This window comes from Helianthus annuus, chromosome 16, assembly GCF_002127325.2.
Source record: "Helianthus annuus cultivar XRQ/B chromosome 16, HanXRQr2.0-SUNRISE, whole genome shotgun sequence".
Lineage (NCBI taxonomy): Eukaryota > Viridiplantae > Streptophyta > Magnoliopsida > Asterales > Asteraceae > Helianthus > Helianthus annuus.
In genome coordinates this window covers 124,418,977-124,434,629 of record NC_035448.2, presented here as the reverse complement: position 1 = coordinate 124,434,629, position 15,653 = coordinate 124,418,977, and the positions used below count along the sequence as shown (strand labels likewise).

The 15,653-nt window shown below is 37.9% G+C and overlaps 1 protein-coding gene across 1 annotated transcript; it reads left to right on the top strand.

Moving 5' to 3' along the window:
- Positions 1–5,047: 5,047 nt before the first annotated feature.
- Positions 5,048–5,575, top strand: LOC110932292 (proline-rich protein HaeIII subfamily 1-like). The gene has a single exon (XM_022175638.1). The coding sequence runs from the start codon at positions 5,048–5,050 to the stop codon at positions 5,573–5,575; it is 528 nt and encodes a 175-aa protein (XP_022031330.1).
- Positions 5,576–15,653: the final 10,078 nt, after the last annotated feature.

Genomic DNA, 15,653 nt, shown 5'->3' with positions numbered 1-15,653 from the left:
ATTATCGCATTTATAAGCATATTAACAAACAAGAGCATATAATTCAAACTACTAAGGACCAAGCAATATAACTCTAGGGGGTTATACTACTATATAATGTGGTCCTAATGGAAGCTTAAAACATGGGAGAATTAAGCTTAATTGGGTCAGAACTGAAAGTCAAAGAAAAAGTCAAACTTTTGCGACTTTCGGTTATAAACTGACCTTAAACTGATAATTGTCGGGTTAGACATGTTTAAACATGTTCTAATACTAACTACCAAGTTATTAGAATGTTAAAATATAATTTATAACTTCTGTTTAATTAGTTTAAATCATTATTTTAAATTCTGTCTAGTTTGACTTTTTGACTAACTAGTTTGACCCGACAATTAACTAGTCAAACGAAATAATTAGGAGGTGCCCTTTAAAGGGTTAATCACCTACCTTAATATGGTCCCATAACCACTTTCATTTCGGTCAGTGGCTGGACCATTTGTGATTAAACCGAACGTCAAAGTCTAATTACGATATCTTTGACTTTTCGGTTTTTAAACTAGTGAATTGAACTAAGAGAGGGCTAAAACACTTACATAAGGTCCTAGCTATCTTTTCTACACTTCTTGATCCTCTTCAAATGCTAGCTATCTCCAGAAGTGAGTATTAATGTTGTTGCAAGTGAATGAGCACTTGAACAAATGAACTTAGGATCCTTTATATAGTGAAATGCCATGCATGGAGATCAAGGCAGGTGTTTTTGGAAGGATTAGGATCACCCCAGGTGTCCTAGTAGTATTTCAAGTCCGTCCAACAGCCCCTGGTATCGAATTTTTGGCTCCAAAGGCGGTGTAACAGGCTGCAACATGCAGCTGCCAATTTTCTGCAGGTCTGACACTTTTACGCGGGCCGCGTAAGACTCAGAAGGAGTCTACGCGGGCCGCGACAACCTTCTGAACAGGTTAAAACATTTTCAGCTTTGGCAGTTTCAGTCCCTGGTCATTTAAAACCTTATATAACTTCATTTTTGGCATATAAGGCCCTTGTAGTTAGATTGTAGAGGTTCAAGGGAGTATAACCAAACTCCGTTAGGCCCGGTTCCGTTAAAAGATCTCCATAAACACAAGTTTCTTATTCTTGACACTTTTAGCCCAAAGTCTTGAAATCTTGATTAATGATCTCGAAACCACGTGAAATTTACATCACTTATTCTTGAGAGTATATTTGAATATTTCGAAGCCTCGGGTTTGTTAAAAGGTCACTCAGAGGTAAGAATTAACATGTTGACACGTTGAACCCCTATATTTTATAATCTTTCGATTATTTTCATAAACGGCTTCTCATGTTCAATTAATCACTTGTTTAAGAATATATTCTTCATGTATGATCATTCAGAGGCACAAGTTTGGCATGTTGACACTTTTAGTCCCTTCGCATACATAATTTCATCGTTTCTCAACTTTAGTCCTTCAAACTCAAACTTTCACATATTTAGAGTTTAGGACATGTGTCTTTATATAATTGGACACGTTGTGTTACATCCTCGCCCCCTTAAAAGAAATCTCGACCCCGAGATTTACTGGAATAAGTGAGGGTACTTCTATCGCATAGTGGACTCAACTTCCCACGTATAGTCAGGGACTCTACGGGCATCCCATTTAACCTTTACTATAGGCACGTGCTTTCTTCGAAGCTTTTTAACTTGACAATCCTCGATTGATATAGGTCTTTCAACAAACCTCAGGCTTTCATCAATCTGTACGTCTTCATGAGACATTTCTAGCGATTCATCAGCTAGACATTTCTTTAAGTTACAGATGTGGAACACATTATGTATTCCACTCAGCTCCTCAAGCAAGTTTAGTTTATAAGCTACACTACCGACACATTCGATAATCTCGAATGGTCCAATATATCTAGGGCTTAACTTGCCCTTCTTACCAAAACATATCACACCTTTCCAGGGTGATACTTTTAGTAAGACTTTGTTGCCAACCTCAAACTTTAGAGGTTTTCGCCTCTTATCAGCATAACTTTTCTGCCTATCTCTGGCAACTTTTAGGCGATCATGAATTTGGACAATCTTATCTGTCATTTCAAGGACTATATCAGGTCCTGATAACTAAGCTTCTCCTACTTCCGCCCAACAAACAGACGTTCTACATTTCCTACCATACAACGCCTCAAAAGGCGCAGTCTGAATGCTAGTATGGTAGCTATTGTTATAGGAGAACTCGATCAAAGGTAGGTGGTCATCCCAACTACCTCCCAAATCAATAACACATGCTCTAAGCATGTCTTCCAGAGTTTGAATTGTACGCTCACTTTGTCCATCTGTTTGAGGATGGTAAGCAGTACTAAAATTCAAACGATTGCCTAAAGATTGTTGGAAGCTTTTCCAAAAGTGAGAGTTTATCTATTATCTCTATCGGATATAATAGACATCGGCACTCCGTGGAGAGATACAATCTTATCCACGTAAAACTGAGCTAGCTTTTCGGAGCTATAAGTCTCCTTGATGGGTAAGAAATGCGCTGACTTAGTCAGTCTATCAACTATGACCCATATAGTATCATTTCCATGCCTTGTTTTAGGTAACTTGGTTATAAAATCCATGGTTACCATCTCCCACTTCCATGTGGGAAGTTCTGGCTGTTGAAGCAGACCTGATGGCTTTTGATGTTCAGCTTTAATCTGAGCACAAGTCAGGCACTTAGCTACATGTGTGGCAATAGATTTCTTCAAACCTATCCACCAATAATTAGCTTTCAAATCCTGATACATCTTGTCACCCCCAGGGTGAACTGAGTACTTGGAATTGTGAGCTTCCTGGAGGATTATATCTCGAAGCCCTCCATGAATAGGAACCCAGATTCTTCCATTCAATCTGAGGATTCCATCCTTGCCAGGTGCTAACTGTTCAGCAGTTACACCTAACTTTTCATTTGGAAAGTTAGCTTCCAAAACAGCTTCTTTTGTGCAGCTAATAACCTTTCATTCAGGTTATTCTTCAATTCAATGCTCTTGGCATTAATTCTGATAGGTTTGACTCTTTCCTTTCGGCTTAGAGCATCAGCGACCACATTCGCTTAACCAGGATGATAGCGAATTTCGCAATCATAGTCATTTAGAGTTTCCATCCAGTGGCGTTGTCTCATATTGAGCTCTTTTTTATTGAATAAGTGTTGGAGACTTTTGTGATCCGAATAGATCACACATTTAGTTCCATATAGATAGTGTCTCCACAACTTTAGTGCGAACACAACAGCACCCAACTCCAAATCGTGGGTGGTGTAATTCTTTTCATGCACTTTTAGTCGTCGTGATGCATAGGCAATCACCTTGCCCCTTTGCATAAGTACACAACCCATACCGGTGTATGAAGCATCACAGTATACGACAAACTCTTCAATTCCTTCAGGTAATGACAATACCGGAGCATTGCTCAGTTTCTGTTTAAGAATCTCAAAAGATTCTTCTTGTTTTGGACCCCAATCAAATTTCACATTCTTACGGGTCAGAGAAGTCAATGGTGCAGCTATCCTTGAGAAGTTCTCAATGAATCTTCTATAATAACCAGCTAATCCCAGAAAGCTGCGAATTTCTGTTGGCGTCTTAGCTGCCTCCCAGTTCATAATGGCTTCTATCTTGGCGGGATCTACTTGGATGCCATGCTCACTAACAACATGTCCAAGGAATTGGACTTCACGAAGCCAGAACTCACACTTGGAGAATTTAGCATATAGCTTCTCCTGTTGAAGCAACCCTAAGATACATCGAAGATGCCTCTCGTGATCAACTTGATTACGAGAGTAAATAAGTATGTCATCTATGAAGACAATGACAAACTTTTCTAAGTATGGCTTGCAGACTCTATTCATGAGGTCCATGAATGCTGCTGGTGCATTAGTGAGCCCGAAAGGCATCACTAAAATCTCGAAATGTCCATACCTTGTTCTGAATGTTGTCTTCGGCACATCTTCATTTCTGACCATGAGTTGACGATACCCAGATCTTAAATTAATCTTCGAGAAATAGCTTGCCCCTTGGAGTTGGTCGAATAAGTCGTCGATCCTGGGTAAAGGATAACGATTCTTGATCGTTACCTTATTTAATTCACGATAATCAATGCATAAGCGCATTGATCCATCCTTCTTCTTTACAAATAATATAGGAGCTCCCCAAGGCGAAGAGCTGGGTTGTATGAAACCTTTTTCCAATAAGTCGTCCAATTGAGTCCTGAGCTCTTTCATTTCAGTAGGTGCTAGACGATAAGGAGCTCGTGCGATTGGTGCAGATCCTGGCAGAATGTCTATCCTGAACTCAACTTGCCTCTCAGGAGGTAATCCAGGTAATTCATCAGGAAAGACATCAGGATACTCGGAAATAATTGGAATATCTTCAATCTTGGGTTTCGGGTCATTCACTGTCACTTGTGCCATGTAAATGACACATCCGTTCTTCAAACAATTTGATACCTTGAGAATAGACACATTGCTGGGCAAACCATATTGTGTATCTCCTTGAATAGTGACGAATTCACCAGAAGGGGCTTTGATGATAACTAGCTTTTTATCACAGGCAATTTGGGCTTGGTTATGTGACAACCAATCCATGCCTAAAACTACATCAAACCCAGCCAATTTCATTGGCAAGAGGGATAGCGGGATAGAATGATTCTTAATGGGTATAAAGCATCCATCAAGAAGAGTTGAAGCTGTTTCTAAGGTACCATCAGCGAGCTCTACCTCATATTTTATGTCTAGAGTCTTAACAGGAAGATTCAGTAACTTACAAAACTTATGGTTTACAAAGGACTTTTCAGAACCTGAATCAAATAAAACTCTAGCATAATTATTATTAATGAGGAAGGTACCTGTTATGACGTTCTCGTCATTCACCGCCTCCCTTGCATTCATCTGAAAAACCCTAGCATTTGTTTTCTTTACACTCCCATTCTTTCCATCACTCTGATTCTACTTATTCACCGGCCCAGTTCAACCCTAACGACTATGTCAACGATCTTCTGGGTTTCAATCCACTAGGACCCGAGGATCACTTCTCCCACGACATGGAGATGGATGACGAACCTGATCCAGAGCTGCAAACCGGGACATCAGGTCACCCTATCAGCATCTCCAGCAGTTCTCCATACCAAGGATCGCCATATCAAGGGCCCGACTCGTTTGCCGAAAGGTGGAACCAACATGAATGGGCATTTACCCCTTCATATCATAACTCTCCTGCTCAACCTCCTTTAGATGAACCGTATCTTCAAGCGGTTACTCCACCACCTCTACCTGTTGAGGAACCACCACAACCACCTCCCGAGCCACCTAGGCGAAGGAGGAATGCACGGATGTCCGTGCGAGGGGGACCACGGTTCAGTTCCCCTCAAGCTTCAAGCTCATACCCTCCTATTCCCGAGGACCCACAAATGGGTGGACCCTCGCATGCGATGCCGGAAGATAATCCCCCGCCAGCTTCTGTGGCACCACCGCCACCGCCAGTGGGTTTTGAAAACCCGATACCGACTTACCCAGGTTTGTCTGGGTATAACCCTTTTGAATACCCAACTTCTGCGGGTTATGGAACCTAAGATCCATATCTTACGGCAGCATAGTATAATGCACTTTATCCTTCATCTTATCCTCCAGTTTACCCAACTGGATATCCAGTGCAAGGGTATCAATACCCACCTTATTAACAACCTCCTCCCCCCCAACATGAGCAAACCCATGAAATACTGCAGAGGTTGGACAGAGTTAAGCGAAAAGCGGATGAAACCAATAAGAAGCATAACAGCTTTCTCAAGGGCCTTGCGAGTCTCATCAAAGGCAAAAAGAAGTAGAAAGTTGTTTACTTTATTTTGTATTTTTCTTTCAATCAAGTCCCTGTGAGGACATTTTATTTTCTGTACCTAGTCCCTGCATGGACTTATTTCTATTTCTGTAGCCCCTGTGTGGGCAGTGTGTTTGTTTCAAGACACGTTTAGGGCATCTTTGTAATAGTTTAATGGTTTAATGGAATTTCTTTTTGGATTTCAAATATGTATTTTATTACATCATCATGCTAGATCATTTCAATTTTTAAATTGATCTGCCAAAGAAATTCTTAAAGGTATAACCTAGCCAAAATATTAACGGCTATGATGGTACAACCTTTTTAAGACAATAACTCCCTGTTAACATCTGTAAACATGTTAACATTCCTGGCCGATGTAACACCACATAAAAACATGTCCAATTATATAAAGACACGTGTCCTAAACTCTAAATATGTGAAAGTTTGAGTTTGAAGGACTAAACTTGACAAATGATGAAATTATGTATGCGAAGAGACTAAAAGTGTCAACATGACAAACTTGTGCCTCTGAACGATCACACATGAAGAAGATATTCTTAAACGAGTGATTAATTGAATATGAGAAGCCGTTAATGAAATAATCGAAAGATTATAAAATATAGGGGTTTAACGTGTCAACATGTTAATTCTTACCTCTGAGTGACCTTTTAACAAACCCGAGGCTTCGAAATATTCAAATATACTCTCAAGAATAAGTGATGTAAATTTCACGTGGTTTCGAGATCATTAGTCAAGATTTCAAGACTTTGGGCTAAAAGTGTCAAGAATAAGAAACTTGTGTTTATGGAGATCTTTTAACGGAACCGGGCTAACGAATTTTGGTTATACTCCCTTGAACCTCTACAATCTAACTACAAGGGCCTTATATGCCAAAAATGAAGTTATATAAGGTTTTAAAGGACCGGGGACTGAAACTGCCAAAGCTGAAAATGTTTTAACCTGTTCAGAAGGTTGTCGCGGCCCGCGTAGACTCCTTCTGAGTCTTACGCGGCCCGCGTAAAAGTGTCAGACCTGCAGAAAATTGGCAGCTGCATGTTGCAGCCTTTTACACCGCCTTTGGAGCCAAACATTCGATACCAGGGGCTGTTGGATGAACTTGAAATTCTACTAGGACACCTGGGGTGATCCTAATCCTTCCAAAAACACCTGCCTTGATCTCCATGCATGGCATTTCACTATATAAAGGATCCTAAGTTCATTTGTTCAAGTGCTCATTCACTTGCAACAACATTAATACTCACTTCTGGAGATAGCCAGCATTTGAAGAGGATCAAGAAGTGTAGAAAAGATAGCTAGGACCTTATGTAAGTGTTTTAGCTCTCTCTTAGTTCAGTTCACTAGTTTAAAAACCGAAAAGTCAAAGATATCGTAATTAGACTTTGACTTTCGGTTTAATCACAAATGGTCCAGCCACTGACGGAAATGAAAGTGGTTATGGGACCATATTAAGGTAGGTGATTAACCCTTAAAAGGGCACCTCCTAATTATTTTGTTTGACTAGTTAATTGTCGGGTCAAACTAGTTCGTCAAAAAGTCAAACTGGACAAAATTTAAAATAATGATTTAAACTAATAAAACAGAAGTTATAAATTATATTTTAACATTCTAATAACTTGGTAATTAGTATTAGAACATGTTTAAACATGTCTAACCCGACAATTATCAGTTTAAGGTCAGTTTATAACCGAAAGTCGCAAAAGCTTGACTTTTGCTTTGACTTTCAGTTCTGACCCAATTAAGCTTAATTCTCCCATGTTTTAAGCTTCCATTAGGACCACATTATATAGTAGTATAACCCCCTGGAGTTATATTGCTTGGTCCTTAGTAGTTTGAATTATATGCTCTTGTTTGTTAATATGCTTATAAATGTCATAATTGCCCTTTTGACATATAAATGAGATTTTGAGAAATGTGAGAGGACAAAAACCTTTGTTACTGATATATAAGCTTGTCCCGAAAATTTGACATCAGTTCTTGGTCTCAAACAAAAGTTAAGCTCGATATCATAAATAGAAGCTTTTTATTAATTAAATTGCGATATCTTGCATAAGACATGTTTAAACTAGGATTTTGACCCAAAACTCATTACCTACTGTTAAGATATTATTTTTAAGGATTTTTAGGATTTTTGGTCAGATTATAATCTGCTCATATCATAGAGTTCTTGTGTAATTCGGTAAATGACGATAATATCCTTTTCATGCATAAAATGAGATTTACAAATGATTTGAATGCCAAACCTTTTCCTACTGATTTTATACATTAAATAAATTATTTTGAGCATTTAAGACTGATCAAAATCTCAGATTTACATAAACATCTTAATTATCGTCAATTTGCGAGTTTTACACTAATTAGGTGCATAGTATGGTTTAAAACCATATTTAACACCTAAGACTTCTTACCTACTAAATTTTTAAACAAATTTCAATATTATTACAGTAAGTATAAGTCATGAACTCAGACTTCCAAAAATATCCTTAAAAGCATATGTGAAATGACCAAAATGCCCTTTCGGGGCATAGTTTGGCCATAAATGGTAAACTTCACATATGTATGATATCTTACTGATGTAATGTGATAAAATAAATAATTTTACTGATTAACAAAGACCAGAACCTCAGTTTATTATAAAATCTCTTTTATAATCATTAAAATGACCAAAATGTCCTTATGGGACTTAAATTAGTTTTAAATAGTTTTTGGGCATATATGTTAACATCCTACTGATGTATTAACATATTCTAAGCATAATAACATTTGAGACCTGTATATAATTCATTTGGTTACCCGTTACGCATTTATGTGTTCGGATCAGTTTATGTGACTAGTTTACGTAAAATAGCCGAAACGGGTTTAACCTTATCATTAAATCCTCAATTTCAAGAATGTGTTTAGTTTATCCATATTATACAAGTATCCAAACTTGTCGTGTCCAAATCACATTCTCTTCCGGTCTCCGCTTAATCTAGCGTTTAGAACCGTAAAGTTTCTTTCTAGCTAGCCGGTCTAAGTCCTTGACTTAAGTAAAGACCCGTTAGCATCCTAATAGGTTATTAAACCTTCCATACAGATTGAGTAGCTTCAGTAGAAGGTATTATCATAAAGCTTTAGGAATATACGGCTGAGTTACTTCTTACATTTAGCTCAGGTAAATACTTTTAACTTATTTTCCCTTATACGGGCTTGGGATATGGTATTATAATAATACCACTTGGTCGGGTATGAAATCATTTAATCGGATTGTGATTAATAAATTTACATAACCCGTTTTAATCTGTCTTGTTTGATAACATAAGCATTGGGGGTTAATACGACCGTGTCCTGGATATCCTCGCCTCATTTCATTTGAAAATGGCCACGACCTATGCACGAGGTGTGGGCATACACCTGACAGATGCAATTGCTAAAATATAAACCCACATGTTGGGGATAACTCCTTTGTGGGTTCTATAAGTGGTGAGTCAGTTAATCATGACCGGCTTCCAACCGGCCCCAATTGTATGACAAACATATAAATCTGTATACAAGATTATCTTAAATAATTGTCCCAAGTTATAAATGATTTGTGCCTTGTGCACTTAAATCAATTTTCATAAATGTTTTCAATTGAGTCAGTTAATTGTATTTACCAGTGTAAACTGACGTATTTTCTAAAGACTGATTGACAGGTACTTCTCGTAAATAGGCTGGAGCTACTAGGTGTCATATAAGAGGATCTTGCAAATCCCTAGATACCTGGAGTCTGTTATTTCCGTATTCTTGTATTTTATTTTATGATCCGCCTGTGAATCTTATTACAACCAAGTATGTATATTCTTTCATTCAAACACTCAGACACAATGGTTTGTAATTGTTATTATTCACTAAGCCTTCTGCTGTGCTATTTATTGTGTATATTGACTATGATGATATCAACTATGTCACGATACTCCCCGCCGGGCCCACCGATAATATGTGGAAATATCGGGGTGTGACAGGTTGGTATCAGAGCCAACATTGAGTGAATTAAACACTAGCCTTTTGTGTTTAATCTCAATGACACAATAAACACATTCCTTAGACTTTCGAGTCTAGGCAAATGACCTAGGATTTATTCTTAACTTTCCTTTTTGTTGTTTATATTTTATTTTACTTGTTTTAACAGGTTTAATCATCGATAATGCCACCACGTGTACAAGGCAGGGGAAAGGGTCCAATGAGAGGAGGACTATCAGGACATGCAGGACCTTCTCATAGGCGCACTCCGTCTACGTCATTTTCTAGCTCAAATTCGCATGACCATTGGGGTCATTCGTTTGAACCCGCGAGACACTCGGTCTCGTTGAGTTCATCACCCTCGTTTCATCCATCATTTGGGCCGCCTATTCCAGACGAGCCCCAGCATTCCCATTCGCAAGATTCACACCATTCTCACCATTCTTTACACTCCCCGCCGGGCCCACCGGTAATATGTGGAAATATCAAGGTGTGACAGAAGCGTTCAAGAAATGGTATACACACGCGATTCATCATGTAGGATCGTACAACTGACCCAAATGAGTCGTTCAGAGGAGTTTTACTCTGTTTCAGGTGCGGAAAACAAGAAACAGAGGTAGAAACAGCTTACACTTCACTTAAATCACTGATTATATTGATCTGACGTTGATTACATTCAAATCTCACACCGGAAGCACTTCGGCATGGAATACAAGGCTCTAGCTACTGATTTCGCTCCTGACACACATATATATAGCCACCTAATTTCGCCCGAAATGACATAAGTCATTTAGAGCGGAATCTGAATGTTGTGATTTCGCTCGAAAACACATAAAGACATTTTGGAGCGGAATCAGCTTCTATGAGCGAAATCAGACTTCTAACCCACTAAGACTTCCTATTTTCTCGTAAAACATGCCCTGATCTATACAATGAAATCTAAGACTCGATACAAGACGAAGTCGACAGATGTATGCACCAACAGACTCCCCCTCAGATGTTGACGAGTCGTAAGTATCGAGTCTTTGACAGTGTCATGTCTTCTCAACCTTCAGCCTTGATCAGTCTCTGGGCTTCACTCACTCTTCTCTTTTACATCTTCAGACTCCCCTTTGCGATATGCTGGCATTCTTTTAGTTCTTCAGCATCATCTGCTTCAGGATCATTGTCTGGCTTTTACAGGTTTATGATCGTTATCCTGGCTCAAGCTTTGTCCACAGAATCGAAACCTGGCACATCCTCCATCCACAGAATCTTCGATACCTGAATCTGTCTCTCATAAGCTTCTCAAAATCAAATGACCTGGCTCTCCAGGAGATTGTTCCAAGATTGAAACTTGTCTCAAATTCAGCCCAGGATTGATAATCCAGCTCATATTTAACCTGCATAAACTCTACCTCACAGTAAATTTCTCATGATTCAACTATAGAGATATGCCCCAACACCGACTCTTCCTCAGATCAAACAAAGATTTTTGATGAATCAATTGAAAAATTAGATTTTGAAAACATTTAATTTCAAAATACACACTCCCTCTCAAATTTTGCTCATCATGTTCAGCACTCTGAATTTTGAAAATCAGCTTTTCAATATCAGTTGTCGAAAATCTTTTTGTATTTTTATGCTAAAACACACCAAAAATCTTTTTAGATTTTAAAATTCAAAGAAAATAAAGACACCAAAAAAGAAATACACAACTGAAATATTTACAAACAATATTTTTGTGAGTTCGTGTAAGAGGATCATATCAGTTTATGAAACGAGTCACTAACACCGTTAAGCTTGATTACGTTTTAAGTTCTAAACAATTCACCTAGATTGTCAGTATATTTGTCCACTTAAATTTTCACACAAAGTTCAACTGCTTCGAGATACAATTTTAATGTCTTAATGACTTAAACTCATTTGCGTTTCCCACTACTTGAATATACTCCCGTATCCAGATCCCAATATTCAGTCTTACAGGTGAGTGTACCACAGATGATATCTGTTCAGGGGTAATAGCGAGGGCCGTGAGAGCTCAGGTCGATACTTCCGTATACGCAGAGAGATGACGGCTTCGACTTTTGTTGTGTCCCCTTTAGAGGATCTTTTGTTACAACAGCAGTGACTATCAATTTTATTGTTTAATCAACTTGCTGAGGGCAATGTTGTGTTTCAAGCATTTGCAGAAAGTATTATCCGGGGACTAGGTCAGTATTTCCATACAGCAGAAGTCCCGGGATAATACCCCAGATATCACTGATCATAAAGACCTAGTATCTCATAATAAGGGACCTTTCAAACAAGATTTCAGGGGTTACCTATATATCCAAGAAGTTGTTACCCACAGAATAAGCAACTTTGAATTTTTAGGTTTATATCTCGTCACAATTTACTAAATGAGCAAAAACCTATTGGCACATCCTCAATGAGATTGTTTATCACATTTTAACTTTCCAATTCTTTAGCATGTTGTGAAAGTCCACTGATGTACTATCATTCCTCTTTTTACAACTAAACTCATTTTTGATTTTATCATGTTTTTGGCTTTTCCAAATTTTCTAATGTTTTTGGATTTTCTAAAATTATCTACTCCTCCTAAAATGCAAACACATTAAAAAAAATTGAAAATCAAGACTAGACTCTTGACCCAATTGTAAAACAAAACTATACAGAAAGTTGACAACCGATATCGAAACGCATCAAATCGCCATCCACTAGGCATAAACAATCAGAACTCCCCCTTTCAACAAACTATTTTCTCATTTAGATTTCAAAACACTTAAGTTTGTTTTAATCAAAATGATTTTTCCGGAAAATAAGTTTGTTTTTACCAATTGTAGGATCACTTAAAAATTAGGGGTATGGTTCATCATATTGTTCACCAAACACTTGTAGTAGATCAAGTACAAATTAATGTCCCTGATTTACCATATGCAAGTATGCACCCTTTGTACCAATTGTAAAAACCTTCCCCATTGTTCAGTGTAGGAATAGAACATCTACACTAGATCATTTACCAATTGCTAATACAAAGTGCCGATTCCTGCTTCACACTTACCAACCTGGAAGCTCCGGCGTAGTCCTTCAATCTGTAAAATTTCAACAATTTGTCAAACTAGGTTAAAGGACTATTTTACAAGAAAGATGCCGATTCCTGATCCATGAATACAAACTTGGGATCTCCGGCATAGTCAGATGTTCAAGAGAAAAGAATTTCCACCCAAGTCGGACCAACCTTGGGTGTTTTTAGCACTTTCAGCTCTTGTTCTGTTGGGTTAAAAGTTGCCTTTTTAGTTGTATAGAAATCTTTAACCCCTTTTGCTTTCCCATCAAGCATTTTCCCAAAAATTTTCTTAACATTCCCATTTAATGTTTTCTCCACATTAAATTCATTTTTCTTGTAGTAAAACTGATCCGAGATCTCAACCTTACCAACTTTCTTTTTAATTTCTTCAAACTTCAGTGATGGAAATTCATCATCACTTACTGAAAACACAGAATTTTCCTCTTTTACCTCACCTTGTGGCTCCTCTGGCTTTGTGGAACCAGAATCATCGCCGACATTCTCACTGACCTTTTTCACAACCCACACTTGGTTGTCTTTTCCTTTCTTTTTGTAAAGATTCTTTTTAGAACACTCACCAACCTCATAAGTTGAGTTTTAAAAAATTTTAACGTTTTCGGTTGGTGGTTCAACATCAACAACTTTCTCTTTGAGTTTTTCAGAAACTCCCTGTTTTGTCTTTGCATTTTTCGGACAGTTCCATGCAATGTGACCAGCTTCATTGCACTTGAAACAAGTTCGAGTTTCTCTTGGATGAAACACTCCAGTTCCATTCCTTTTCTTCTTAGCAAGAAACTCCTGGTTTAATTGTCTCCAGAACAGTTTCTTCTGTTCATCCTCAGCACTTCCACCTGAAACAAATTCTGTTTTTGTTTTAGAATTTTTCTCATTTTTAGAATTTTCTGATGGAATAAAACCTAAACCTTTCTTTTTGTAGCTACGATTTTGGATTGGTTTCTTTTGAAAACCAGAACCAGAATTGTAATCTTTTTCTTGTTTAAACGTTGTTGCACTCTTGAAGTGTATTTTTTAGGTTTTTCAAAATTTTTCAACACTTTCAATTCTAGAATATTGATTTCTATTAGTTTGAAAGTCTTGTTAATCAATTCTGTTTTAACACTCATTATAGGAAACTCTTTGTTGTAATATAATTTGTCAGAATCATTCAAAGTATAAACTACTTCGAATGTTTCATCATTCAAATTCGATTTTGATAACAAAAACTCTTTACTATAGAACCGTTTGACCGACGACTTTGGACCATTAACTGATGAACTTGACCCTCTAGATTCAGACTTTGACTCAGACTCCTCATTAGTATCCAACACCTGATCGACCACCTTTTTTATTAACTCAGACTCATGATCAGTGCTAGACGAGGTAAACGTGACATCAATGTTTTCTGGTAATTCATCAGTTGTTTCGGTTTTTAGCTTTATATTGACTGCTTTTTCAAGTTGCTCCTCGTTTGGTTTTCTAGGAGAATATCCTTCCCAGATCGCAGGTGGACACTTGTTATAGCTAACAGTCGGTTTCTTACCAGTATTCTTCTTCTTTGACTTCTCGTCTTGAAAAGCTTCCATACCTGCAACAGTTGGATAAATTCTATCAATAAGATAATCAGAACTAGAATAACTTTGTAATAAACGTCTGATTCTCTCATTCTCAATCTTTTCTGCTTCCAACTCTTGCTTCCACTTTGCACTTTCTTCGATGTAGAAGTTGATAGCTTTCTGCTTTGTCATCATAACCGCATTCATCATCGTTAATGCTTGTTCTCTTTCAGAGTTTGTCTTTTGAAGACCAGTTACAGTTTTGTTCAAGACATCATAAGATTCTTTCACATAGTTGAGATTGAATAGTAACTGCTCCTTCTTCTTCTTCTTCTCATACTCAGCTATCATCTCATCTTTTACTGCACATTCCTTGCAAGATTCCAAACATTTTGTGCAAGGTTTGATGACTTCAACGATCTTTTCAACTTCGATTTTTTTCACTTCGATAATCTTTTCAGTAGCCACATTGATCTCTTCATTTTGAACAATCTTATCCTTTTCAGCAACACTTTCAACTTTCTCATTTTGAACAACACTTTCAGTCTTCATTTCTTGTTGCTCTTTTGCAGCTCGTTTCTCCTTCAGTTTCTCCAATCGATCTGCAAAATAGATGTAGAATCGTGTTCTGACCCGAATGAGTCGTTCAGAGGCGTTCTTCTCTGTTTCAAGTGTGGAATAACAAGAAACAGAGATAGAAATAGCTTGATCTTCACTTAAACTACTGATTTTATTGATTTGACAATGTTTACAGCTTAAACCTCACACCGGCAGCACTTCGGCATGGAATTCTCAAAAAGTTCTAAACAAGTTCGCTTATGTGGTATTTATAGTGTTGGTTGGTTTCCACATACGGACATGTACGTATAAGCGGACCTGACCAGGTAGGTTCCCATATACGGACATGTACGAATAAGCGGACCTACTCTCTAAAACACATATACTCTCCAGTTTTCTCGTAAAATGTGCCCTGATCTAACAATCTAAAACTAAGACTCGATCCAAGACGAAGTCGACAGATGTAGTGCACCAACAAACTCCCCCTCAGATGTTGACGGAGTCGTTCATCGAGTCTTTGACAATTTCGCGTCTTCGCATCTTCAGTCTTGATCAGTCTCTGGGCTTTTCTCTCTATCTTCGTCTCTTTCTCATTTAGCACCAACAAACGTCTTCTCTTTGGATGATAACATCTTTAAAAATTCTTCATCATCAGTATATGCTCCCCCTCAATT

Bases quoted from the DNA above. Each gene is read 5' to 3' on its own strand.
- LOC110932292 (XM_022175638.1), top strand. From the start codon at position 5,048: ATGGAGATGGATGACGAACCTGATCCAGAGCTGCAAACCGGGACATCA.